The sequence below is a fragment of the Panthera uncia genome, assembly GCF_023721935.1.
Source record: "Panthera uncia isolate 11264 chromosome B3 unlocalized genomic scaffold, Puncia_PCG_1.0 HiC_scaffold_1, whole genome shotgun sequence".
Classification (NCBI taxonomy): Eukaryota; Metazoa; Chordata; class Mammalia; order Carnivora; family Felidae; genus Panthera; species Panthera uncia.
The window spans coordinates 26,157,788-26,185,780 of NW_026057582.1; the positions used below are offsets into that span (position 1 = coordinate 26,157,788).

The 27,993-nt window shown below is 51.8% G+C and overlaps 1 protein-coding gene across 2 annotated transcripts in view; it reads right to left on the bottom strand.

Annotated features, from left to right (window-relative positions):
* Positions 1 to 886: 886 nt before the first annotated feature.
* Positions 887 to 27,993, bottom strand: part of JDP2 (Jun dimerization protein 2) — a 39,147-nt gene continuing 12,040 nt past the window's right edge. For both annotated transcript variants that reach the window (XM_049612455.1, XM_049612456.1), the window contains exons 3-4: positions 8,596 to 8,700; positions 887 to 2,066 (exon numbers count right to left, since the gene is read on the bottom strand). In XM_049612455.1, the coding sequence (XP_049468412.1) occupies positions 1,881 to 2,066; positions 8,596 to 8,700 (291 nt within the window). In that variant the 3' untranslated portion in view covers positions 887 to 1,880. The remainder of the gene's footprint in view (positions 2,067 to 8,595; positions 8,701 to 27,993) is intronic.

The following is a 27,993-nucleotide window of genomic DNA, read 5'->3' on the forward strand; positions in this document are numbered from 1 at the left end:
AGAGGGCGTGCACCAAAGGACCTGGGACATGCTGTGTGCCACATAAATGGCAGTTACGGTGTATCACACTGAGCTGTTCCTGCTGCGTGGGTTCGGTGCTCAGCCGTGCAGGTGAGGGCAAGTCGAGTTAGCCACACCCTCTCTGCTGGGTCAAGCCCGCATCTGCCGGGATCACTGGTCTGCTCGGGGATCACAGCACAGCCTGGAACTCTAGCCAGGCCCCCCTAGAACTAAATGTTACCCATGGCCCCACAGGCTCCCTCTTCTAATCAAGTGAGACATCCAACCCCAGCTGATAACCAACAATCACACAGCAAGCTGGCGACGGGTGGAGAGTCATGGCTCTTGGAGGCCAAGTTTAAACGCCAGCTCTGCCCCTCCCTAGCTGGGTAATGTTGGACAAGCCACTTACCCTCTCTGAGCCTCAGTTAAGTCGTTTATACAATGGGGGCAAAGATGCCTACTTCACGCTGTCAAGAGTGAATGAAACTATGTGTGCTTGTCACATAGGAGGTCAACGAATGGGGGCTGCAAGGATTTAGCACATGACTGTTAGCTCCACGAGCACAGGGCCTACCTAGATTTGTTTTATGCCTGGTGACCACTTCGCGCCTTGTGGAGCGCCTGGCCCACGCAGGACGGGCACTCAATCCACTTGGGGAGTGAGTGAATGAACGAAGGGAGTACCGCGGACTTCTTGAACCCCTCGAGCCTGAACTTCCTCATCTGTAAAATGGGCATATAAACACTCACCTGGGAGGGCTGTCGTGAAAACCAAGAGCCGCCAGCCGATGCGCGAAACATCCTCGGACACTGCACAGCGGGAGGCCCGCCGAGCGGGCCTCGCACCCCATTCCCTGGGCAGACACCACAAGAGGCGGCTGAGTAAGTAAGAGTAACGTTTACTGAGCGATACAGGACTGAGTACTGTGAAGGATTTACCAGGATGGAAACGCACCCCATGCCCGCCCCTGCCACCCCGACACCCAGAGACTACTACAGTACTTAGGAGTTACACACGACGGCCATAACTGCTGGATATCTGTTCGTAACAAACAAACCATAGCATATTTATACTATATCACATCGAGTGATTATAGAAATCCATATATATATTGCTTGTATAAAATCTTTTTTTTTTTGTAAAAAATATTAAAAAAAAAAAAAAAAAAAGAAAGTATAAAAAAACATGTGCAGTTGAAAAGCCCTGCCAGGACAGCCAGTCTGTAAACATTCAGTGAGTATGTGCTTTGGAAGGGCGCCCGCGCCTCGTGCCCACAGCAGACTCCAGCGGGGCCGTTGAGGGCGCGCCCCGGCTGCCGCTCCCGGGCAAGGCCGCGCTGGACCCATGGGGGCAGGTACGGCTGGGCCCCACGTGGCGCCCGCTCCAGCCTCGCATCAGGGTCAGGGGGGGCAGGGCTGGGGGCAGGCAGGCTGTGGTCCCACTCAGTTCCATCCCCAGCCGCATGTTTGTTTGCAACTCATGGCTTTTCCTGGCTGCTCCGAGGTCCCTCGGTGGGTGCCCTGGCGGAGAGGCCATTTGGTTGGGTGTCTCTGTGGCCGGGGGCCTCTGTCCTGCCTCCTTCCAGCTGGGCCCCAGGCAGGACAGCCCCACCGTGGGTCTACTTTGGTCTCAGCGCTTGGTCCTTCTAGGTTTCGTCAGCCCGTTCTTCCCCTTGTGTGGCTGATGTGAGTTTCACAAAAAAGCCCGGCCAGCGCTGGCTGTGCTGAGCCTCATTGTAAAGTTTGTCATGCAGCAAGGAAGGGCCCTCTGGGACCCCTCGTTCTCCCCCCTCTTCCCAAATCCTCCTCCTCCTCCTCCTCCTCCTCCTCCTCCTCCTCCTCCTCCTCTTCCACCTCTTCCTTCTCCCAGCCCATGGTCACTTCTTCTCTAGCTGCTCCAACAGCGGGTTCCCTTCTGATTCGGGGGTCTTGACGCTGTCCGTCCGGACGATGCAGGTGGGGCGATGCCGGTTCAGCATCAGAATGAGCTGCTGTCGCTCCTGCTTCAGCTCCTCGATCTGGGTCTTCAGCTCCGCATTCATGAGTTCCAGCCGCTCAGATTCCTGTGCACAAAAACAGGGACAGGGCTGTAAGCTCTCACTGGGGACCGGCACTGCCTCTGGGGAGGTGCAAGGCACTCCCAGCTGGCATTTGCCTGTTTTCTGCCTGCCAGCCTCCCACTGGAAGAGGCACAGGACCTGCTATTGAGCCCCCAGGGTCCCTGACTTTCTGCAGCAGTGGCCGTCACCCCTGTGACACTGGCCTGTGTCAAAGCGGGAAAGACCCAGGTTATATTCTGGGGCCAGCCTGGCTCATGTCCCACCTCCCTCCTCTCACTCAATCCACTCCAGCCACAGCGACTTCCTTGTAGTCGCTCAAATATGCCAACACTCTCCTGCCTCCGGGCTCTTGCCCAGGAAACAAAGGGTGGGAGAGGAATAGGGACCCAGTGGAACTAGAGCAGGTGCACGCAGGATCCACAGGGGGTGGGAGGGGGCCCGCGGCTGGCAGTGCAGTGGCAAAGCGCTTTGATGTGTGATGTGTAAATGTACATTGGGGCTATGCTGGCCTGCGGGATCGCTAAGCCCAGCGTGCTCATGTCATTCCTCCCCAAACGAGTACTTCCTATCAGTCCATAATCATTGAAACAGCCTCTTCGTTATCCCCTGTTATCTAGAAGCTTTGCCCACTGGGAGGCGATCAACTGTCACCCTTCTGGATCCAAAATAAAGTTTCCAGTAGACCTCAAGTGAGATTCCCAATGAACTTCCAGCTCAGTTGGAGAGACTCCAGGGAAAAGAAGGAACGAATGCTGGTGATTCTCTCTGGGGGGGGGGGGGGGGGGGGGGGGGGGGGGGGGTTGTGGGTTCAGAGTGTGGATGAATAGGCGATGAGCAGACCAATTCAGGGCTTAGGGGTCAAAGCGGTAAGACAGGAAGGCTTCGCCAGACTGTGTCTGAGAACTTAGAACCCGGTCGAGAGTTGGGATTTACTCAAGGGCCAGCAAAGTTTCGGACCCAGTGGCTGTCGACTCAGAGCGATTTCGCCTGCCAGGAGACATTTGACAGCGTTCGGAGACAGTTTTGGTTGTCCCCCCCCGGGGAGGGTGGGTGCTACGGTGTCTAGTGGGTAGAGGCTAGGTATGCTCCTAAACCTCTTGCAATGCCCAGGGCGGCCCCGCAACAAGAACTCTCTAGACAAAATGTCAACAGGGCCGCTGTTGGGCAACCCGTACCAGGCCAAGAACAAGCTGCGGTTGCAATCGCGCATGTGACAAAGGAGCTGGGTGACACTGGCTTGGGTCTGTGGGCTTGCCCCTCCGCCGGCGGGGCCAGGCTGGGCAGCCTCCTGCGGGGAGGCACCCCAGGCCGCCGTCCTCCTCATACCGGCTGGCCCGACTGAACTGCCACTTGGTCTGTCTCGGGGGTAACAGCACGAGTGCCTGGGGAGCTCAGAACTGCTAAGATGGGCAGTCCTCGGGACCAGACTCCTCACTGAAGGAGAACGGCCCCCCAAAAAAGGAAAAAAGCGCTCTGGGGGAAAACATTAAAAAGCAGCTATGGTGGTTTGGACCCAAGGAGGTGTGTGGATTCACACTCATTGATCATAGGAATGGGTGGCTCAGTCAGTTAAGCACCTGACTTGACTTCAGCTCAGGTCACGGTCTCACAGGTCAGGAGTTCAAGCCCCGTGTTGGGCTCTGCTCTGACAGGGAGGAGCCTGCCTGGGATTCTTTCTCTCCCTCTCTCTCTGCCCCTCCCCTGCTCGTACCGCCGCCCTCCCCCCCCCAAAATGATAGACATTTTAAAAAGTTATTAAAATGTTGAAGTATATCATGGAATATCCTGCACTCGGACCGGCTGGCTGTCAGAAGGTAAGTGACTGCTTTTTAGTTTTGTTTCCTTCTGTTTTCTTGGGTGGTGCTACATGTTTATTTATCGTGTAAGTAGAAGTTGACTTCAGAAGAACCATGATCATAGAAGTTGTCTGTGGTTTTATAACAGCAGTTAACCTGATCTGTTTTGCTAATTAATTGAGAAATGTGGGCTAGGATCTTCACATGTTAATTATGAAGTGAATAACTCTGCTTGCATTTTTGTTTATAGTTTTGCCTTCTGGTAGATATTTATTGCCCTAGAGAAAATGAAACCATTCGTTGTTTCCCAATAGATTGCAAGCGAGTGAACATTCTGTCTCTTCCACTAGGCTGACCAAAGGCAGGAGAAAAAATACAGGGCGAGGGGCTGGGTGTCCTGGTATTTCATCCTGGCTGTGTGACCTTGGCCAACTCAATTCCTTTCTCAAGGCCTCAGTCTCTTCCCAGAGAATATGATTGGCCTAGAGGACTTTAAGCATTAAGATTCTCTGATTTTAGGGGTGCTTGGGGGGCTCAGTCGGTGGGGCATCCCTTTGGCTCAGGTCATGATCTCGCCGTCTGTGAGTTCAAGCCCCACGTCAGGCTCTGCGCTGACAGCTCAAAGCTTGGAGCCTACTTCAGGTTCTGTCTCCCTCTCTCTCTATGGGTCCCCCACTCACACTCTGTCTCTCTCTTTCAAAAATAAAATAAAAACATAAAAAAAAAAGATTCTCTGATTTTATCTTTAAAAAAGTTACCCTAGGGGCGCCTGGGTGGCTCAGTCAGTTAAGTGTCCGACTTCGGCTCAAGTCATGATCGTGTGGTTTGTGAGTTCGAGCCCCGCGTCAGGCTCTGTGCTGACAGCTGGGAGCCTGGAGCCTGCTTCAGATTCTGTGTCTCCTTCTCTCTCTGCCCCTCCCCCCGCTGTGCTCACTTGCGCTCTCTCTCTCTCTCTCTCTCTCTCTCTCAACAATTAAAAAAAAAAGTTACCCTAATACACTTAAAATAGAGTTCTATTTCCCAATGTTTTTTGTAAGTATTGGGAAGAAGGCTGATGGCCTCTTCAGAGCCCAAAAGGCCTGTCTGAACTAAAATCCTACCTCTGCCACTTTAGCTATGTCACTGTGAACCATGTTCCCCATGTCCCTGAGCCTGGGCAACCTGAACAGCGTGCTGGGCGGTAGAGGAAGCCCTGGGTTCTAGTCCTGCCTCAGCTGCTGCAGAATCTTGAGCAAACGTTCATCCCTCTGAGTCTCAGAATCCCCGTCAGGGGAGTGGGGGCTGCTTCGCCTCCCCTCCAGGGTTACCATCTCCTTGTGACCATCAAGGAGGGAATGGCCATGAAGAGTGCAGAGTGCCATGGGAGTGTGAGATGGGCTTCCTGCTACCAAAGCCCAGAGAATGAACCGGCGTTAGGCACGGCAGGTGCGGCAGGTACAGAGGCCGGCGTTACAGAAGGGAGAAGCATAGGGACGCTGCTCCTGACTGCAGACAGAGGAGCTGCTGAGGTAGCCCTGGCTGCCTCAGGAACTCGGCTGGTCCAGGCAGGTGAACTCGGAGATGCTCTAAGAGTCTCCCAGGGTGCATCTAGATGTCCAGGGGTCAAGGATGGGAGAGTGACTTTTTACATCATATATACGTGTGTGTGTGTGTGTACACACACATATCCTTTTGTACCTCTGAGCCTTATAAATATTTTACCTGTTCAAAAATAAATTATAAGGGAGCCCTTCACATCTGTGGGCACTGGCTATCAACACAGCTATCTGCATCCATGTCCTAAACCTCTGTTACCAAGGCCAGAGGGGAAGAGAGGAGCACGGGCGGAGAGGGAGACTGGGCTTGAGTCCAGACTGAGCTGCCTAAACCCCCCTCCTAGACCCCGAGGCCACCAGGGACAGCATGACAGCCATGTAACCGGTCTTCCCGCTGCCCCAATCAGGATCAGCTTACATGGCTAGGACCTGGGGTCTGCCTGCCTGTCCATTCTCCCCCGTGTACTCTAAACTCCAGCCACACTGACATTCTTTTCAATTCCTTAATCACATCCTTAAACACCTCTTGCCTCTGGCCTTTGCTTGCCCTGTTCCTGCTAACCCCTCCACCCTGTCCATCTGGTTAGCTCCTACTCCTCTGTCTCAATGAGCAGTCTTCCCTCAGCCTAGACTAGGATAGGGCCTCTCAGTGTGCTCTCACACCAGGCTTGCCCAACATAAGGCACAGGGTGCATTACCATTCCCCATTTTCTATCTGCTGTCCTCCTGCCTGCTGTGCAGCGGGTACTCACTAAACACTTATGGGATGGATGGATGGATGGATGGACAGATGGATGGACGGAAGGATGGATGGTCAAAGGAATGAATAAATCCCCGCTCTACTACTTGTTGGCAGTGTGACCTTGGACAAATAACTTGACCTCTTCTGAGATATAGGTCAGTCTCTAAAGTGGGGGTAGACGGGGCACCCGGGTGGCTCAGTCGGTTAAGCATCCGACTTCGGCTCAGGTCATGATCTCACGGTTCGTGAGTTCAAGCCCCGCGTCGGGCTCTGTGCTGACAGCTCGGGGCCTGGAGCCTGCTTTGGATTCTGGGTCTCCCTCTCTCTCTGCCCTTCCCATGCTCATGCTCTGTCTCTTTCTGTCTCTCAATAATAAAGAAATGTTAAAAAAAAAATAAAAAATAAATAAAATGGGGCTAGCCGATGTTTATCTCCCTGAAATGTTATAAGATTAAATGAGGCATGTGGCAATCCTGCATACAGTTGGTGCTCAGCAAATGTTTCTGGAATGTGACGAGCAACTAGCACCATTCATTTGGCACTTTCACTGCCACGGTGTGTGTTCGCTGGGCATATATCTTGCCTGCTAACTGGCTGACAATCCCTTGAAGGCAGGGAACTTGTCTCTTCCCTGCCATGCCTCACCCAGCTCTGCAGGCACTCTGGGCTGGAAATGAGGTGTGGGACACGCCATCCATCTTAAATGCCCGTGTGAGACCCGTGTCTTAGAAACTCCTTGAAAACTTACAGCCCAGTGTCGGTCTACCGTCTCTTCCGAGGAGGCTCTCAGCTCTAGGAGTCTGACTCCCACCTGGAATGGCCATCCCCCTGCCTTAGACGATCAGAGCCCCCAGGTGGACACACAGCCCCACGCTGTCTACACCTGTGACCCCAGATTTTCTCTCTGCCTGCTGCAAGCATGAGAAGAGACCCGTATATACCCCGGCATCAGAGAAAACCAGGGCCGAGTTGGCTAGTCTTCAGCTCCCACCAGAGAGACTGTGTCTGCTCCTTCCTGTGTGTCCCCCAGTGCTCCTAGCACAGTGCTGGGCATTTAGTACCTGCATGAAAATGCTTGTCAACAAATCGACGAGTGAAAGAATAAACAAATGAATGAACAAATGAATGACTGAACGAACAAATGAACTGGAGCTAGCATAGAGCAGTGTTAAGAACAAATGCTTTGAGGGGCGCCTGGGTGGCTCGGTCGGTTAAGCGGCCGACTTCGGCTCAGGTCATGATCTCGCGGTCCGTGAGTTCGAGCCCCGCGTCGGGCTCTGTGCTGACAGCTCGGAGCCTGGAGCCTGTTTCGGATTCTGTGTCTCCCTCTCGCTGACCCTCCCCTGTTCATGCTCTGTCTCTCTCTGTCTCAAAAATAAATAAAAACGTTAAAAAAAAAAAAAAAAAGAACAAATGCTTTGAAGTTAGCCTCGGGCTGGAATCTCAGCTCTACCACTTAGTTGCTGAGGGCCCTGGGCAAGTAACTTAACCTCACCATGCCTTAGTCTCCCCATCTGTAGAAAGAAAATAATGAGGGTACCTACCTCATACAGTTATCGTGCCAACACAGAGATAACATACAGCAGTCCACACACTGCCCAACTTTACAAATGTTAGCAACGCCGTTAACTGTTGCATGCTATAGAACAGAATGGGGCCCACGGTATTATTATCGTTATATATGGTTACAGTTATCATTTAGTAATGAACAAGTGATCTGGAATGCGGAGGCTGGAGACTACCAGCCTGGACTGATTAGCTTTCTGGTCATGTCCCTTCACTGCCATCTACCATTTTTGAGAAGCAGCAAAGGCCTAAGAGATGGGACTCAGGGGAGAAAGAACAAACACCCTGCTTGGCACCTTCCAAATGGAAGGTCGGGGACGGGCTCTGAGGGCGGGGGGGGGGGGGGGGGGTAGGCTCTGCTGGCCTTTGGGTGCAGAGCTGACCTCTGGTCCCTGGAGGCAGCAGCTCGGGGGTCGTGTTCAGTGGGGCTGAGGCCAGCCAGATGGGACGCAGGGCTGGAAGAGCCTCTGTCCACCGCTCACACGCGGGGCATGGCGCCGTCACCTATGTCGTTAGCATCCACCCTAGACAACTTTGGCAGCCACCAGGCCTTTGAAGCAGGGACCACTTCGCAGTCCTGGGCCATCTGGGCCAATAAGCACCAGCGTCTGACCTGGTAGAGGGGAGCTGGCTCCTCCCACCTTCTCTGGCAGTCAGGGATCTGGGTGGGCCGGACCCGCTCCCCGCTGCCCTTGGTTATCTTGGTTCAGGGAAAGGGCACTGGATGGAAGGCAGGCCAGAACAGGGGGTCGCGGCTGCTTGGGCAGACGGCCAGCAGGCACACACTGATTCCGTGGGCTTTGGTGACGACACACGTCTCCTGGCCCACGAGTGCACAAGCCCGCTCCGAAGGACGAGACAGGTGCCCCGCCCTGGCCAGCTGCCCTGCTCACCCGCTGCAGGAACTCCGTCCGCTCCTTCTTCTTGTTCCGGCATCGGGCTGCCGCCACTTTGTTCTTCTCCCGGCGCCTTTTCCTTCGCTCCTCTTCTTCATCTAGCTGTGAGGGCACAGAGCCGCGGATTAGACATCCAGGCGGGCCTGGAGCACCGCTTCCCTCCTGACACAGACGGCAGATGGACAATGTCCCCCGCAGTGAGGGAGCTATCCCTGTCTGCCAGCCCACTGGCTTCCCTGCTGGTGGGTCGGAAACGCTTCCCAGCCAGCCCACGGATCCTCTTAGAGCAGGTGGGCAAACCTGGGAGGGGTCGGTATCCCAGGAGGGCCGGGCCGCCTGGGTTCTGCCAGAGTTCAGGAGGCACCAAGCCCGGCAAGTCTATTCACACGGAGGTGACACCCAGCGGGTGGTGACGGCCCCGTTCTCTTGCCCAGCCCAAGCCTTCTGGGCACTATTTTCCAGGCCAGTGGTTCCCAGGCACTCCTTTAAAAAATGCCTTGGGCATGGACATAGATTTCACATTCTACCCCCACACACTTCCGCCTCCCCGAGGTACCTTCGCCCTGCCTCTTGGTCCTTCCAGACGCTCTGATCTACCTCCTGGTGCTAGTAAACAGCCCCCCCCCTGCCCCCCTATCTCTCCTCACCCGGGTTTGGTCCTTTTCGCTGCTTCTGCAGGTTGTCCCCCACGATACCCCCCCTGTATCCCAGGATGCCAGGGCTCCCCCAAGTGCCCTGCACAGACACAAGCAGAGGGGCCTCCCGAGTCTCCGGGTTTGCTTGCTTCTCCCCCAGGATACATTAGAAAATTCACCACGCATAAAATAGGGCCCATTAAGTGGGAAGGGAGAAACTCACTGCCCACCAGCCCTGACCCCAGCAGGATCACTTCGAGGTGGTGCCTCTTGCTGTCTGTTAGCTACCAGGAGAATCCGGAGGACACACAGGACCAGCTGGGCCGGGGGACAGCCTGGAGTCAGAGGCCACTAGAGAAGTCATTGGATTGCCCTGGCCTTGCCAACTCTCTCACTTCTTGAGCCAGTGGGGGTGAATCTGGCAGCCTGAGGCCTGGAACAAGGTCTCAGCTGAGAGGGCTCCAGGCCAGGAAAATAAACACCCTCTCTGTGCACTCCCAGCATGCTCTAGGAGCTTAGGACCGAGGGCCTGGCCGGAGACCAGCACCCACGGCCATCGGCACAGGTCCTGGTAATACAACCTTCTCCTTCTCCACCACCTCTGAGTTTCTCCCTGACCTGCCCCACCCCTCCTGGGAGGCTGGCTGGAGAGGCAGCTTGTCAACACGGCCACACCCAAGCACCTCCCGGCCCCTTGGCCTCCCTTGAAATAGAACCAGAAGTGACAGCACCTCTGGCTGACCCGTATCTGGGAAAATAGAAACCTGGACAAAATTGATTCCACCCAACCTCAACCTCACCCCCACCAGGGCCGAGGTAACCGTGACGACAGGCAGAGGGAAGGAACTGGAGGAAGTGGCCGGCAGTGCAATCTCCCCTCGGCCAGGAGGGTTTGCCCACAAACTGCCAAGGTGATGTGTGCAACCTGGGCACTGCCGGGCTCGCGGGGCCCGGAGCAACCCCGGCTTCTGGCAGAGCAGCCGTTTCCTGGGAGACACCACCTCTGTCCTCCGAGACCCAGCTCCCCGCCCCAGCCCTGCACAAAGCCTCGGGCAAACGGAAGCTGTGCCATCCGTCTGCGGATGCGAAGAGGCTCAACTGGGCCAGGCCGATGGCCGCGCTGGGCGCTTTCCAGCCCCCCTGTCCAGCCTTACCCGTCCCCTCCAGCCATCGCCTTCTCCCCACATATCTCCCCCTTCTCCAAGCCAGCTGGGCCCTCCTGACATAACCTTCCTCGTCTCCTTGGGAGACTCTTATTCAACCTTCGAGAGCAAATGTCACCTCCTCCAGGAAGGCACTTTTGACTCCCCAGACAGAATCGGCTGCTTTTCCTGTGCTGCTACAGGACTTTGAGTCCCCTGCTTTCAGGGTCTCTATCGTATCCCATCATAGTTCTCTGTGTATGCAGGTATCTGTGTTCCCTGCTGAAGGACGGGGGACCCGAGCATCCCCAACACCTGGATAGCACTTAATAGGGGGCTCAGCAAATGTCAGCCACATGAATGAGTGAAATAAACGATTCCAGGGAAAGGTGGCACAGGTTTGGATTCTGTGATTATAAAAGCAAGCTATTGCCTGTGTTTGCCTCTGCATAAGCTTTTCCCCAGTGCCAATAAGGGGCCTTTGCTGCCAGGGATGGTCTCTTCTGTCTGTCTGCAGGAGCCCAGCAAAGCGTGGGGGTTGCATCCTGTCTTCCCCAGAAGCACAATGACCAAAGACAGAGTCTCGGCCGGGGGCAGGCCCCCCGGTGGCTGTGGCAGGTCCGCAGGAATCCCGAACAGGCACGGACACACTCCAGGCTGTGCACTGAAGCCTAAACACCCCCTAAAGTTCCACAGCCATCAGCGGCCTCCACGCCCGTCCCCAGGCCTCTCCTGCCCCCACGCTCCACCTCAGCTGACATCTCCCAATAAGGCAAGAAATGGCCCCAAAGCCCCATTACCACACCTTCCCCAGTGACACTGTGCTACATGTTCCCCAAATCCTCCTGCCGCCACGTAAGAGCCGCCTGAGGAGTTCTGGAAACCAGCTGCTGGAGTCCCGCCAGAAAGAAGAGGGGGGCTGGGCAGTGCCCCTCAGCCCTCTCATCCCCACGGGCCAACTGTGGCCCAGGCCTGGGCGCTCTGTGTCCCCTGCCTGGGACACCTCCCGGCCCCCACCCCCACCCCCCGCCGCTAGCCTCCTCCAGTTCCTTCTCTCACCACAGTCCCAAGGCTGCTGCCCCCGCTCCTTGACGTTCCCGAGTCTCTAAAACATTTGGCCATGAGGGGGTGAGACGGCAGAGTGTTGTCGCCACACACAGCGGGGACGTCTAAAACCGGAACCCCAAAATGGGGCATGATGATTTGTTGCTGCAGACGCAGTTGGAAGAACAAGAATGTTTGAGGAGGAGGCTGCTTGACGCCCAATACATTTAAAGACCCATGAGATGAAGGCCTGCTCTCAAACATAGCTCTGGCTCTGTTTTCCCCCAGTTCCCAGGAAGCCCTGGGGCAAAGCTGGCCGTGCACTGGGGTGGGGAGGGTGGGGGAGCCCTGTGCCACACTTCACATTGGAGGGACAGGCTAGGGGGCTCACGGCCAAGGGGGGCCTCCGGTCGAGCAGTCCCTCCTCAGATGGCCCGTTCCCAAGGCCCTGCTTGTGAGCCCCCGGCCACAGCTGACTGGAGCAGGTGCGAACGGCTGACCAGGAGGGGCTGTATTCACTGAGCTTGGACCGCTGGACTGAGGGACCAGCGGCCTCAGCCACGTGTCCAGAGAAGAGGAGCAATCAGGCTGCGATGCTTGCAGATGGGCAGAAGAAACCAAAGACGGTGCGGCGGGAAGGAAACAAACCCTCAGCTACGGAGGGGAGTCAGAGAGACAAAAAGAAGGAATGGCAGACAGAGAGAAAAGCAGGGCCTGGGCCAGGGTGCCGCCAGTGAGGTGCCCAGGACACGCACCTAAGGAGACACTCACTCCAGAGCTCACGCAGGGGCAGGGTCGGCACCCAAGACCGACTGCCTCCTTAAATGCTGTGCGCTGGGCGTCTGGCTCACCTCACCCTGGTCCAGGCCCTGAAAAACAGAGGGAGCTCCAGGCTGAGAAGGTGAAGCGGAGACAGAGAAGAAAGAGAGAGCAGAGAGAGACAAAGATGGGTGGAGAGAGACAGAGAGGCGGCGCCATTAGAAAGAGAAACACCCAGAGGCATGAACAGAGGTCAGTGGTTAAGACAGGCCAAGTGAACAGACTGAAAGCACACACCGGGAAGAAACTATCTCAATCCTCCTGATTCCACCACTGGAGAGGCCTAGGATTCCTGCGCCTTGAGTCCGTGATGCATACCCCTGAGTCTATCCTGAAAAATTCTTCCTCTGGCCTGGAGGGAGTTTGAGAAGGTTTCTGCCTCTTGCAACTGAAAGATGCCCGTGTCTCACAAAGAGCTTGAGCAAACAGAGGTGGTTCGCCTTGGTACATATCCAGTCCTCTGGACTAGGGGTCTCAGCAGGTTAAATGGCTTCAGTGAGCCGAGGACAGTCCTATTACCCTCCCCACTTTTACACATGACAAAACTAAAGATATCAAGGCTGCGCAGAAGGTCAGTGGCAGCTTGAAATCCGGGCCTTTTGGCCCCAGGGCCCAAGAGCCTCCTGCTCTTTGAAGGGCTGCTGGTCTATGTGTGCCCCACACACATATGGTAATACGCCCCCTGTCCTTTCAGCTCGGCCTGGTGATGGGATTGTAAGTAGCAACAGAAGCTTCTGACTCTGACGACAATGACCGTGTTGTTTTTCCCTATTCAGGTCTTTTAAAATAAAAACAATTTATTGCCCAAGTAACACTGAATGTGTAACATTAAAGCTGACTGGTTTACGGGGGCCGGGGGGGGGGGGGGGGTTGCGCCTGGGTGGCTCAGTCGGTTAAGCATCTGACTCTTGGTTTTGGCTCAGGTCATGATCTCACGGTTTGTGGGATCGAGCCCCGCATCGGGCTCTGCACTGACAGTGCAGAGCCTGCTTGGGATTCTCTCTCTCCCTCTCTCTCTGCCCCTCCCCTGATCACGTGTATGTTCTCTCTCTCTCTCTCTCTCTCTCTCTCTCTCTGTCTCTCTCTCTCTCAAAAATAAATAAACGCTTAAAAAAAAAAGCTGACTGGTTTATGGGAGGGGCTTCCTCCACACCTCTCCTGCAGGCAGCGTGGCTTTCACATGGTGGCAACCTCCTCCCAGATTTGATTTTGAATTCTGATATTTCACAAGCATTTCCAACAAGATATCTTGTGGGACCCACAAAGAGATAAGATGAGAAAGACTAATGATACTTGTTAACCTGAGGCACTGAAACTACGGACACTCTTACATGGACAAAGCAATATAAAGGCAAGAGCAATAAAGCTGGTGACAGGCAGAAGTTGGGGGAGGGGACCCAGGACAAACCCCCAGCACTCACCAGAGCAGAGAAGGTCTGAAAGGCTTTATCTTGCACTAAGGACGCAAGCAGGGACGCAGAGAACCAGGCTCAGCTGAGACACGTGGCATCAGGGTCGTCAGCACGCACTTTGGGGTCTAAGAGGCCTATGTGGTCTGAGAGGAGCACCGACTGTGTGCTCCTGGGCAAGTCACTTGGCCTCTCTGAGCCTCTGCTCCCCACCTGCGTGGGGAAGGCACCGAGCCCTGCCGCACAAGGCTATAACAGGACTAAGTGCCAATCTCGAGCCTGGGACATAGGAAGCGTGCTGTAAGTGCCAGATCCTGGGCCCGCCTTCCCAGGTGAGGCAGAAAGCAAGCTTGGGGCACGCCCAGCCTCCCCCAAGGGCAGAATCTGGCACAGGAGACCTGGGCCGGAGGGCAGGCTGGGGGTGCCTCAAGGCACACGAGTTGTCAATGAGCAGGCCTGGAGCAACAGCGGCCTGGCAGCCTCAAAATCTAGCCCTGGCCAGCCCACCAGGGTCCCCCCCCCGCCCCCCCCTCCCCAGGAGCCACACTGCACGGAGGAGCCACATTTCAACACCAGGGACCCATGAGCACCCTGGGAAGTAAACACCCAAATACCAAACATACCAGACATTCCCCCACATAAACACGGCTGCGCTGAGCCCCGGGGCTGCGGTTCCACACCACTCCCCTGTCCAGCCACGCATCAGCAAAGTAGGGCAGTCCAGGGGCGAGACGTCCACAAGCCAGCCGGGCCAGGCCTACAACCCCAAGGGGAAGAAGGAGGAAACCCCAGGGGCCTCTGTCCAACACCCCTCCTGCCCCCATGCACCCTGCAGGGGCCAGGCCTTCCCCATCAGCATCTCCCTAGGGCTGAGCTGTTGGCAGCCGTTCCCCCTCTAGCCCTGTCTTCTCCGGCAAGCCCCCCCTCTCTAAACAACCATGGCCTGGACCTCAGCTGTGAAATACTTGGGCAGTTTCAGTGAGCAGCGGGCAGAGCTGTAAGACAAAATTCAAGCCAAATGGTCAGTCTAAGGCTCGAGTTGCAAACTCAAGTCACTTCCTGGGGCCAAGCAAGTAACGTTAGCAAGGGAAGGGGGCTGGATGGGGCTGTGGCCTGCAGAAGGGACCCCCCAGCCGGCCTCACTTGAGCAGCACAGACTCAGCATTGCCAAATCTTCCAAGTTTTCAAGCCTAACTGAACATACGGGGTTTTAAGTAAAATCTCCCAATTTTTAACGTTGGCAACAAATTCCACCTTGGAAAGGACACTTCGTGGGCCACACATCTGTGGGCTGCACCAGCCCATGGGCGGCTGATTTATGACCCCAGCAAGCGACAGACCCTGGCAGGGTTGGTCATCAGACACCTAGTTCTAGTCACCTAGATGCCCTATTCTGTGACCGTGGGCCAATCAATTCATCTCTCCCGTCTTGTGGCTCATCTTTGATAAACACAATAGCTCCTACTTCTCACTAACCTTCAAACGCCCTTGCAAGGTGGGCTTCATTTTACAGTTGAGGAAACAAGGTGATGTGTCTGCCAGAAGTCGCCAGGCCAAGAACAGACAGGGGTTCAACTCCATTACATCATGCTGCCTTCCAACAGTGGGCTGGACTAAACTCTCCCCCAAGTTCTGTCTAGCTCTGACATCCCTGGGTTTCTTTTCACCCAACCTTCTAAGAGCAATGTTGGCTTGATTGAGGGGAGAGGGAGGGGGTTGTGGGGAGGACATCTTTTCCCTTTTAAGGAGTTTCAGAAATAGTCGCTTCACAGACTCTTAGAGCCAGAAAGGAGAAGCCCCTAGGCCAACTCTTGGATTTTACACATGAGGAAACTGAGTCCTGGGAAGGAAGTGGATTGCTCCCAGGCTCACACTTGAGGGCAGGGCCTGGGTCACTGCTGAGTCAGCCTCCCTGGGCCTTTGGGCTCCACCTGACTTCCTCTTTCTGGAGTTTTCTATGCTCTGGATGAACAGCACTAACCTCGTCTGTCCCCCTCCTACTTCTCTGACCTCTCCTTTTCTGTCTCTTGCCCAGGACCCTCTTCCTGTCCCTTTCAGGCCAATGTCTCCTGGGGTCCTATCCTTGACCTGCTGCTTTTCTCGCTCCATGTGTACTGCCTATGGTTTATCATTTTCCTCTACCTATGTGGTTTCAACTACCATTTATATATGAAAGCCAAACAGTTCTTTATGATCAGGACAAACCATCTAGCTGCCAGCTGGATGTTCAGTCTGGATGTCCCTCAGCCCTTCAAAGTCTTTATCCTCAACTGGCTACTTCCTGTCTCTTCTCCACCCCAGGCTGGCACCACCCGTTCACTGGACTTAGACACGCAGCCCTCCCCCAACCTGTCCTTCTCTTTATCTCTTATTTTGACTCTTCAGGCCATCCAGTTCTACATCCTAAATCCTCCTGATATCTGCTCCCCACTCGCCATCCCCATTCCAGGCTTCTTTCTACCTCCTGACCCTACATGACCATTCTCTATCTCAGCCATCGAAGGGATCTTTTTAAAACACAAATCTGAAAAAAAAAGAAAAAATAAAAAAAGAAAAAATAAAATAAAATAAAACACAAATCTGATCCAGTTACTTACTCCTCATTACCTTCAGGAGAGAGCTCAAGCTCCTTCATGTGTCACGCGAGGGTGCCTGTGACTTGGCCCCATGTGTTGTGGTCTTTGCTCCCGTCCATCCAACCCTACACTCCATGTTCCTGCAACCCTGAGCCTCTCATATCCCACACTTACTTGGCCACATGCCTTTGCCCCTGCTGTTTCCTTGGCTTGCTCTCACCCTCTGCATTCAGCTCAAGCATCACCACCTACAGGAAGGCCTCCGTGGTTCTCATCGCTTCCAGGCTGGGGAGGTGTCCCTTTGCTCTGGGCTCCCATAGAACTCTGAGCTTATCGTGGCCCCCACTGTGCTGTATTGCTGTATTCTGTCCTCAGTTTCTGCCCCCTCCACTAAACTGGGAGTTCCATGAGAGCAGAAATCTGTGTCTTGTTGATTTTTTTAATTGTTTTTAACGTTTATTTATTTTTGAGAGAGAGGGAGAGACCACAAGGGCAGAGAGAGAGGGAGACACAGAATCCAAAGCAGGCTTCAGGTTCCATGCTGTCAGCCCAGAGCCTGATGCGGGCTCAAACTCACGAACCGTGAGATCATGACCTGAGCTGAAGTCGGACACTTAACCAACTGAGCCACCCGGGCACCCCTGTGTCTTGGCGATTTTGTGTGTGTTCTGTACCTTGCCGAGTTTGCAGCCACCCGGAGTGCTCAATAAATGTGTGCTAAAGGGAGGCCTGATCCACAGAGCTGGTGACCTGGGCAAGACTCCTGACTCCCAGCCTGGTGTGGAGGACCAGGACTTCACTCCAGATTCCCCCCAAGGCCAGGGTATGATCAAACACATTCCCCTATGAACAAACCCACATAGTGGAAGCCGTGCTCACTCAAAGCATCACACCAGCCCAGCCAACCAACGGGTGAAGGCTCTGAACAACAGCTGCCAGAGGCAATGGCTTCACCTGCCAAGATGATTCACTCAGCTCTGGTGACTGGGGGCACAGGTGGGTGGGCAATTGCTCAGTGCACTCAGCATCTACTGGAAATGGTGGGGAGTGGTAGGGCTGTAAGCCAAGCCCCATCCTGAGGTTCCGGAACTGAGAAGACATAGAGATCCCAGCACCTTGCGGCATCCACAGGCCAGGAAGCTCAAGTTCAGAGAAGAGGAGTAAGTCGGCCTTGGTCCCTGGTCAGATGGTGGCAGGACCAATCCGAATACCACTGCTTCCTGGAACACCTTCTAGAAGCAGGGGACATGTTCTTTATGAACTGAAAGCTTGATGCAGTTGCCATTGTCGGGCATCAGAACCTCCCGGGGTGGGGGGGGGGGGGGGGTGGGGAGGGCGGGGGGAGGGGGGGTGGGGAGGGCGGGAATCTATCTGAACCAACTTCTCTGTCTCCACACATCTCAGCAAGACAAAGCATTCCTCTGACCTTGGCCCTCCCAGCCCCCCTGTCCTCAGTAAGAACCTTTTCCTGCGTTAAGAGAACCCATAAAACAATAGGCTGCTGAGGCATAGGGCTGGTTTATATGAGCAGAATAGGGAAGGGCCATTCTCTCAGAAAGCAGTGGAGAACAGCCGTTTCCACTGCTAAGAAAAGACAGCATTGTGTTTGGAACAAAGCCTGAAAAAGCCGGCTGGGCAGGGTGACACCCATTTCTGTACGGTCCTGCTAAGGAAGGAGTGAACACTGTTACTGCGAAAGCGAGGCCAGGAGACGTAGGAAAAATCACCTTGGCCAGGACGGAAAGTCTAACATTGAAGAGAAAAGGGCTGATGATTGCCGGGAAATCCTTTTGCTGGAGAAGAGCTATTTGAAGAATGATGGCTTTTGTTGAAATATGTCTATTTCAGGCCTGTTTCATATTTATGGTTTGGTGAGGTTTAGTTTCCCACTAGGCAATCAGTCAATTTTCTTGCCCAATTGACATTTGATTCAAAAGATGAGAAAGGGAGAGGAATAGTGGCCCCCACAAGGCTCTCCCCACCTCTGAAAGACTGGGAAGAAGCAGAAGATATCTGGGAAGGGAAATCAATTTTCTCAAAAAGAGTTAATAATTCTTTAACAATAGCAGTGTAATATGCCTTGATTACACTGGGGCAAAAGAAAAAAAAATCAAAACAAAACAAAACACCAAAAGACAGAGACAAGAGATCCTGCAAAATGACTATCTACAATTAAATGAAAATGCAGTTGTTGCAAAGAATATTCATGAACAGGGCTGTTCTAAAAGTCCCGAGTTGGCCAAAGCAGAAGAACATTTCAAGTGCCATCATCCTATTAAAGCCTTGAAAGTCATTTGTCTTTCATCATGAAGGTGAAAAACAAGGTCTTTGGCTTAATTATTCTCCACCAGTGCAGTTCAGTTTAATCTGTATGCCGGGTGTGCAGCTAAAACACAGATTTCAGCCAATTTCTTTCAGGCATAAGGCACAGATAACAGACAAATCGCTGAGCAGAACGGCGACCTCTATTTCGTGGGTACTGAACTCCCACTAATAAAAATCCCACCCGGGTGACACGGCCAGATGAATTCACAGCCAGGGATACCTGGCCTGGAGGACGGAAGGGTTTCACCATGAGTGATTTATGTAACGAAATGGAAGCAATAAAATTTGAGAGATGGGGAAGGGAAGGCTTCGCAACTCCCAGGCAGGTGGAGGTGTGGGTGGGGGTGGGGTGGAGGTGGAGAGCTCCCCCCCACCCAAGTTCTCAGACCAGGGCGGCTGAGAACTCCAGCCAGCTACGGTGATGAATAGCTTATCTGATTCTCCCTTCAAAAACTATAAAGGAACCGGCCTATTGACAAGCTATTGACAAGCTCCGCAGCTTAATTAATTGGGAAGTCCCTTAGGGTGTGAATGCTGGCAGCCGGGAGGATCTCAATACCTGGAAATAACTGGTTTGGAAATGTTTGCTGACTCAGATTGCAACCTTGCCTTACACAGAGTCAAGTACCACACACATTACTTAATAGCTGATGGCATGCAGCTGCCTCCAGAAAGTTTGAGATAGGTTTGGGAAAAAACGTGGTTTTAGACCCCTCATAGGTATTCTCAGAGAGAATCATTGCCAGTCAGGGCTGGAAGGGACTTTGCAGATCATCCAGACTTGCACAGAGCATCGGAATACCCTGGAGGGCTTGTTACATCCCAGATTTCTGGACTCCGCCCTCTAGAGCATCCGCTTCAGTAGTCTCAGGGTGACACCCAAGACCTTGCACTTCTAAGGTGCTCCCAGATGCTGCTGCCACTGCTCTGCAGACCCCGCTTTGGTATACACCAAAGTAAACCAGTGGATTTCAGATCGGTTTCAGCAGCAGGAGTCTATTGTTCAAATGATACCACAATATACTAAACAGATAAAGGTGGTACGTTATTAAGGGGCTTCCATGGTATCACAGCCTTATTAGAGCCATAGGTGTGCTGTGATTGGTTTAAACCTTTAACTCAGAGGTTATAGAGAAGTTTCTGACAGCCTCAGGATCCAAATTATTCCCATCTCGTGTTTTCCTCATACACAGTAGTTACAAATGATGTGTGTGTGTGTGTGTGTGTGTGTGTGTGAATATGTACATATGTCTATAACATTTTATCAGCTTGTCCTGCACTCTCAGGATGTCTATCAGTTAAAGAAAAGTAGCAGAAAAGGCTTTGTTCTGAAGTCTACCCAAAATAGATTGACCTGGCCATGGGCATCACCCTGGAAGTGCTCCCCAAGATGTTAGATTTGATAACTAATAGGTAGGAGCATGTGTGTGGATCTTGCTTTAAAAAAAAAAAACAGAATAAAATTATACTTGAAACATGACTTAGCCTCTCTGAGCCTCAGTTGTCTCACAACTAGCAGTAGTCATAACACCTACCTGTATGGTTATTAAACAGATCAAGAGATAATGTCTACAAACACAGTTTGCAAACTATAAAGTGCATTGCTCGCATGAGTCTTCTATCCTGAACCCAGATGTCCTCAGTCCTTCAAAGACCTGGGCCAGTTTAGACGGTACCAAAGGTTTCAACCAATGGCTAAAAGCTAGAAACACCTGCTGGCCCCACCCAGACCAGCTGAATCAGAATCTCTGGGCTGCACATCAATATTTTTTTAAACACTCTCCAGAGGACTCTAATGAGTAGCCAGGATTACTCCATATTTCCTCCTGAGTTCCATACAAAATCCTGCCAGATTGCTCTCATTGCTTCTGGATGGCCACTAGCAATAAAAAGGAAAGAGGAGAAAATGTCCCTAACCAGATCCTGACTTTTTCATTACCTCTGGCTTAAAAGGGGGTTTTAATCACTATAGCTACTAATTCTGGAGCCCTGATACATGCCGGGTGACTTACATGATTATGCCTTTGAATCCTCTCCACACTTATGTGATGTAGATATTATTCTTCCCCGTTTTAAAAACAGCTTTATTGAGATAAAATTCACACATACCAGACAATTCGCCCTCTTAAAGTACACAACTCAGTGGCTTTTAGTATATTCACAAAGTTGTGCGACTATCACCACAATAAATTTTAGAGCATTTTCACTACCTCCAAAAGAAAGCCCACGCCCCTTAGTGGACCCCTCCACCTCTCCCATCTGCCCTAGCCCCAGTCACCAGGGAAGTGGTTCTCCTTCCTGTCTATGAATTTGCCTTTTCTAGACATTTCATATCAATGGAATCCTGCAGTATGTCCTCCTTTGTAAATGGCTTCTTCCATGAAACATGTTTTCAAGGTTCATCCATGTTGTAGCCAAGTATCAGCATTTCATTCCTTTTTATGGCCAAATAATGTTCCACTGTATACATATATCATATTTCATTTACCCATTCATCAATCGATAGACATTTGGGTTGTTTCCACTTTTGAGATGTTATGAATAATACTGCTGTGAGCATTCGTGTACAAGTTTTTGCATGGACATGTGCTTCTTTCTATTGGGTATATATCTGGGAGTGGAATTAGCCTTTGGAGGACTGTTTCTAAACTGGTTGCACCATTTTAGATTTCCACCAGGAGTGTATGAGGATTACAACTTCCCCACATTGTCACCAATATTTATTATTTTTCTTTTCTATAACAGTCATCCTAGTGGGTATCTCAGTGGTTTTGATTTGCGTTTCTTTGATGGCTACTGATGCTGAGCATCTTTCCATATGCTTTTTAGCCATTCATAGATCTTCTCTGGAGAAATGTGCATTGCCCATTTTTATTATTGACTTGTAATAGCTCTTTACATATTCTATGAGTCCCTTATCAGATCTATAACGTGCAAAAATTTGCTGTCATTCTGTGGGCTGTATTTTGACTTTGTGTCCTTTGAAGCACAGAAGTTTTTAATTTTGATGATGTCAAATTTATCTACTTTTTATTTTGTGGCTTGTGGTTTTAGTGTCCTATCTAAGAAATCATTGCTCATGAAGATTATCAGCTGCTTTCTTCTAAGAGTTTTATAATATTAGCTCTTATATTAAGTTTTGGATCCATTTTGAGTTAGTTTTTGTATATGGTGTGAGATAGGGGGTCTGTCTCCCTCATTTTCACAAGGGAGGAAACAGAAGCTTAAATGTCTAGTAAACTCTTCAGAGCCAAAGTGTTCCAATGCAGCACTCCTGCTTTGCCACATGCTTCCAAAGAGCCCGAGTTTTTTATTGGCTGGGGGAGGGACAGGAAGGAGGCCATGGAAGTAAACTCTGCAGGAGCTTCCCACCCAGAACATGCACAGGCACTGTGCTTAGCAAAGGGGAACCCTGCAGCCACAGCCATGGAGCAAAGCACAACGGGCCCCAGCCTCAAGGGGTCGCTAAACCCAGACGAGGCCTGCAACTTGACTCCCAGCACCTCTACAGCCAGCCAGAATCTGCCTGTAAGCCCCAGGTCTCAGAGCTCCAACATCAGGTCAAGTTGTCTTCTGCCTTGGGGCACAGAAAGGAGAGAGGCTTGGCTGGTGCCAGAGTGGCTCAGCCAGCAGAGCTCACCAGTGAGATGACCCAGTTTCCCAACTCTGAGTCCATGCCGGTGACCTGGGGACACCAAAGGGAGATGGCCAGCATTGACAGAAGAGGCCACTTTGTATGGCTGCTAAAAAACTGATGGTTCACAGGAATCTAGCAATGACCTTAACACCACAGGAAACAAGATAAGGGGTCACACAAAGCAGCTTAGGGGAAAACAGAGGGTTGAAGGGCAATGGTAACTAAAATTTGGCTGCATGAACAACCAGAAACAGGTCTGCTGGCTTCCCTGAAACCCAGATCAAAGGCACAACACACTGGAAAGGCCAATGCTGTCAGAATTTGCAGTGTGATTCACAACACACAAACTCAGCCCCTAGAAAAGGCAATTTACCATCATATCATGCTGGAGTCAAGGTCATCTTTTTTACACAGTGCCTCACTTAATCTTCATGATGCAACTCGATGAGTGTCAGTTTCCTCCTTTGATAGATGAGGAAACTGACGCTCAGAAAGATAGCTGACTTACTTGTCCAAGGTCATGGTGGGAGTGAGCGAAGAAGAACCCAGATTTTGAACCCAGGAGCTTGAACCCCAGTCCAGAGCTCTTCCCAGGCCCCAGACATACCCCCTCTGGTTAGGATGCTAGGTTGATGCCCTGCACCCCTGACACCTGGGGTCTCTAGACATTCAGGCCACCCACCACCTCCACGGGCAAAATACCCTCAAGGGAATGAAAGCCCAAGGAACGGTGTTGGAATCAACTGTAAAAACTAACTTCAATAACTGTCACGTTGGAAAAGTGAACCACATTCATGTCTCACATTTGTTGTGTATCTCACTGAGTGCCAGGCATTATGCAAGACCTTTTACCTGCATTAGTTCATTTAACCATCCCATCAGCACTAAGAGGTACGAATATTATCCCCATCTTAAGACAGAGAATCTAAGAAGGCAGCACAGGACTCCCTGAACTTTGTAGAGGTGTCTGATTTCCAAGAACACACAGATCCAGCCATGTCCCCACCACCATGTCTCTAAGGGGCCCTGTCCTCGAACGACAGTGGATGTGACCAGCCTATGATGTTAAATAAGAGTGTCACAAGGCTTGTGAAGGCTTGGGGGTACCACATCAAGTAAGACTCAGTAACACGGGGGCCAAGGTTAAATACACCTAGAGCTGCCTTTAGGGATCACTCACTCTCCCTCAAATTAAACTATTAAAGGAAATTTAAAAAAGCTAACAGCTTTTGAAAATGCACTAAGAAAGTGACGGAACTAAAGTGGAAACTCAGTCTTTCAAAGATGAGCTGGGAGATTCTGTTCCAAGAAGGGACAGATTGGATCTCTCTGCCAAACAAGTATGAGACAGAAAAAGTGTCTGAGTCAGGGGGAAGAAGCCCAATGCTATTTCAAAGAGTCACAAATTAAAAACCAATTATGCAAAGCTTGCTAAAAAATGTCAGTGGGCTGCCTTTATGTTTTAAATCACTAAAAACACAAGCATGCTTACGCCAACATTTACCCAGCACATCAGATGATTTGGGGCAACTTTGTATGCTCAGGCTAAACATGGGCGAATGTTTTGGTGAACAAACTCTGGGGCGACCACCCGTGGCTGAGAATGAGCACATCTTCCAGGACCACCCTACAGTCCACGGACTCCAATTCACAGTTCATCAAAGGAAGGGGCTCCTGGGTGGCTCAGTCGGTTGAGCGTCCGACTTCAGCTCAGGTCATGATCTCATGGTGTGTGGGTTTGAGCCCCGCGTCGGGCTCTGTGCTGACAGCTCAGAGCCTGGAGACTGCTTCGATCCTGTGTCTCTCTCTCTCTCTCTGCCCCTCCCCTGCTCTCACTTTGTCTCACTCTGTCTCTCAACAATAAATAAATGTAAAAAAAAAATTTTTTTAACACAGTTCATCAAAGGTGAAAAACCCTAAATGTTCTTTAGGGCCCCCGGAGAAGCTGGAAAATGACCAGTGTGAAAGTCACAAATGCCTAAGCCTCTCCTGCTCTGAAGATGACAAGGACACAGACCCAGTCAGCATGGAATCTGTGCTGGAAAGGCAGTCTGTGACGGGATGTGCACACTGATTCCTCCAGGTGAAGCCCTCGGAATTCTCCCTGAAGAGGATTGGCAGAGCTTGAGGAGAAGTATTAAACAGTGAAAATCAGGTTCCCAAATGCAGCCCAGGAATCTCTGAGCCTATGAAATATACAGATTCCCTGGACTCCGCCCTCATAGTTTCTGAGTGCATGGGCCCCGGGGGTGGGGTCTAGAAATCTGTATTTATAAAAAGTTTTCCAAGCGGTTTTGATGATTAACCAAGTTTGGGGAATAGTTGGTTTGATGTTCATTGTGTTTTTTTCTTTTCTGCCTGAAGTTGCTTGAGTTCAGAAATAGAAAAACAAATGGACGACACTCAGAGATAAGAATTAGGAGATGCAGAAATCAAGGGACAGAAAGTTTAAGTGACTTGCAAAGTTGGCATAGCTGATTAGTGTTTAAACCAACAAGCATGTATCAAACATACAGTCTGGGGCACCTGGGTGGCTCCATCGGTTAAGCGTCTGACTTCGGCTCAGGTCATGATCTCACGGTTTGTGAGTTTGAGCCCCACATCAGGCTCTGTGCTGACAGCTCAGAGCCTGGAGCCTGCTTTGGATTCTGTGTCTCCCTCTCTCTGTGCCCCTCCCCCACTTGCTCTCTCTCTCTCTCTCTCTCTCTCTCTCTCAAAAATAGTGAATAAACATTAAAAAATTTAAAAAAAACATACAATCTGTGCAAGGCATACTGCACAGTCTGGTGGAAATAAAAGGAAACATAAGATGTCATCTCTGTCTTTGGGACCTAAACACAAGATACGCACGCAAAAGCAGGCTGTGTGTGAGGCAACAGGGAGTGGTGGGGACTGCAGCAAGCTAAAGGCTATGTGCAAATACAGTGAGCACTTGCTACTCAGCTCCAGCTTCTCGGTGCACATAAGGGTGTGGGCCTAGAGTGGCCAGATATTCTGGTTTTTTTAAAGGAGCCAGAAAGTCCACATTTCCTGGCTTTTAAATATAGCAACTCATTCAATTCAAAAAAAAAAAAAAAAAAAAGCCAGAAAGAAAACCGCACTGTTAGGGGCCAAACGAGATTCATCTGTAGGCTGACTCCTGCCCATGGAATGACACTTTGCAGACTCTTTCCTAAAAGGTTATCCAATCCAACCTCCCTTGAACTCGAGTCCTCTCTAGAGCCCTGCAGAGTGGCAAAGAGGGTAAGGGATCCCATCTAGCAGGTGGTTAAGTGAGTGCTTGGGGTGTGTGTGTGTGTGTGTGTGTGTGTGTGTGCGCGCGCGTGCACGCGTGCACAAGGGTGGGGTTTCTGGCCTCCCTGCCTTCCCTACTAAAAATGCATTCCAGGTGCAGAGGCAGGGTGTGGCCACAGCAGCGCACTCAGAGATGCCCTGGGACGGGCCAAGATCTTCAGGCCAGTAGGGTCTGGTGGGTTGAAGAGTTTGGCTGGGAGGGGCTACAGAACGGAAAGTAAAAGAAGGAAAACTCTGGAGAAAGCTAGAGAGCACACTGTCTTGAAAAGGAACATAGGAAAGGAAAGGCGAGGAAGAAGCATCGGTTCTAAACATCCCATAACCCGGAAGGCGACATCCCCAGATCCCCCAGCCAGACAGCAGAATGAGCCCTCTGGCCACTCTCCATCTGCTTGCTCCGCTGAGTTTCTCTTCACAATACTCACCACTACCTGACCTTTTGTATTATATATGACTTTGCTTATGTGCATTTCCGGATGCCCCCCACTATGCTATACAGCTCCAAGAGAAGGGGGCTTTGTTTATGGTTCAGTTCCTAGTGCCCGGCACATAGTAGTTGCTTAGCAAATATCTGCTCAACAAATGGACTGCAGCCAAGCCCTTGGCACCGAAACAGTTTAAGTGTCAACCACATAATAATAACAACCTCGGCACAAAGCACTTTATCATTTACAAAACCTGTCCTTTAACTTAATTCCTCCAATTTCCTTTTACCAAACTGCTTCGTGTGTTTGGCCGTGGCCAAGAGAACGCGGCCTCTGCAAGGTGGATTGCCTGAGAGCCAGCTCGGACAGAACCACCTGCACAGAGCGGCTAGGCCAGCCCTCTCCCCCCCAGGGCCTGGGAGACGATGCGGCTGCAGAAGTGCGGGGCTCAGCAATAATTGGGCCATGTCATCAAATGATCGAGTGTTCCGGGGCCAGGTTCATCCGGCCTCCCCAGCCCGACAGAGTGCTGATTAGAAGTGTGTAAGGAAGAGAGCTGGTGGGGGGGCAACACAGCTCTGGCTCTAAAGTCAGACTGCTGGGGCTGATTTCCCAGCTGCATGCATGACCTTGGACCTCACTGAGTCTCGCCAACCTCATCCATATTTCGGGCATAAACCGCAAAAGTAACAGTAATTACTTCAAAGGGTTCTTGTGCAGGTTCAATGAGATACTTCGCAAAAAGCGCCCAGAACTGTACCTGGTGCGCGTCTCAGTGCAACCGGGACAGGGTCCTGTCAGCAGCAGTGTCACTACCACGTAACCATGTGACCCTGAATGACTTGACCTCCCCCCACCCCCACCTCCCGCACCTCAAATTCCTCTTCTTTAACCCCGTGGTCGGGATCGGGTAAGGAGGAATAAACAAGATCGTGTATGTTCAGCACTTAGCACAGGGCCTGGTGCATCTTAAATGCTTTAATGGTGAGCTAGTATCTTATTATTAGCCAAGAAACTTCTACCAGTCTAAAATGCCAGTGTGAGAATCCACCAAAGACAGTTTGCCATATGCAAATAAATCTGCGGGACCAAAGGTTCTCCAGCTGCGACTTTCTCTCCCCACCTGCTTTGTTCTCTAGTTGCTCTAAGAATGGCCCTCCCCCAACCTTCGGTCTGACCTAGGAAGCGTTTGGAGGTCAGTTCCCAGTGCAGGGCTGACCTCGCTCCGCGCCAGCTCAGTCTGCTCTGTTCCATCTGCCTCTTCGCCCCCACGATGCTGCAGTCTGACAGCGGGGGAGGGGACATGCAAATACGCCCTAAAAACGGCTTGTTATTTTCACGGCCTGGGTGGTGCGCGTTTGTGGATGCCTGTGATGCCTGTGAAGACCGCACGTCACTGTCAGGTACGTCACTGTCAGGTACGGGGCATATGCCACCAATCTGGGGGAGGCTGTGAAATGTAAAAATACCCAACCCAAATAAAGCCCTTTTCCAAAGGAAAAGGAAAAGTTCCTCCAGCGCCCTTTGCAGAAAGGGAAGGGGCGGTAACTGGCCTTGGGGCAAATCCCCGCTGGGCCAGCCCCTGAACCAAGTCACCTGGCTCTTCATTGGTCCCCCAGCCTCAGCACCCCAGTGAAACGGCTCAGCTGCTGGTTTTAAATGGCACTTATACTGTGGAACGACCCAGAAACGGATGCTTTCAAGTTATGAGCCTGGGAAAGTGAATAGCAAAAGACCAAAGACAAGGGCCCCCCCATAAAGAAAACAGAACCTAAATAAGCCAGGAAGTGCTATTAACAGCACTGCTGATTTACAAAATCGACTCAGAAGAATATAATTACCGTCAACTTTCATCTGGTACTTAACAGTCTTTAATGGGCACCTACAATGCACCAAATGCAGGTGTCTCCGGTGCAAATGTCTACAGCAGGGGGGCCAAGCAGTTAAGGTAAATGAAGGCAGCTGGTGGTAACAAAAGCAAAACCAACAGTGTAAACAAAATCAAGAACAATAGGGAGGTGTGGGGGTCTGTGGCAAACGGAGGGGAGGAGAGGGGAGGGGAGGAGAGGGGAGGGGAGGAGAGGGGAGG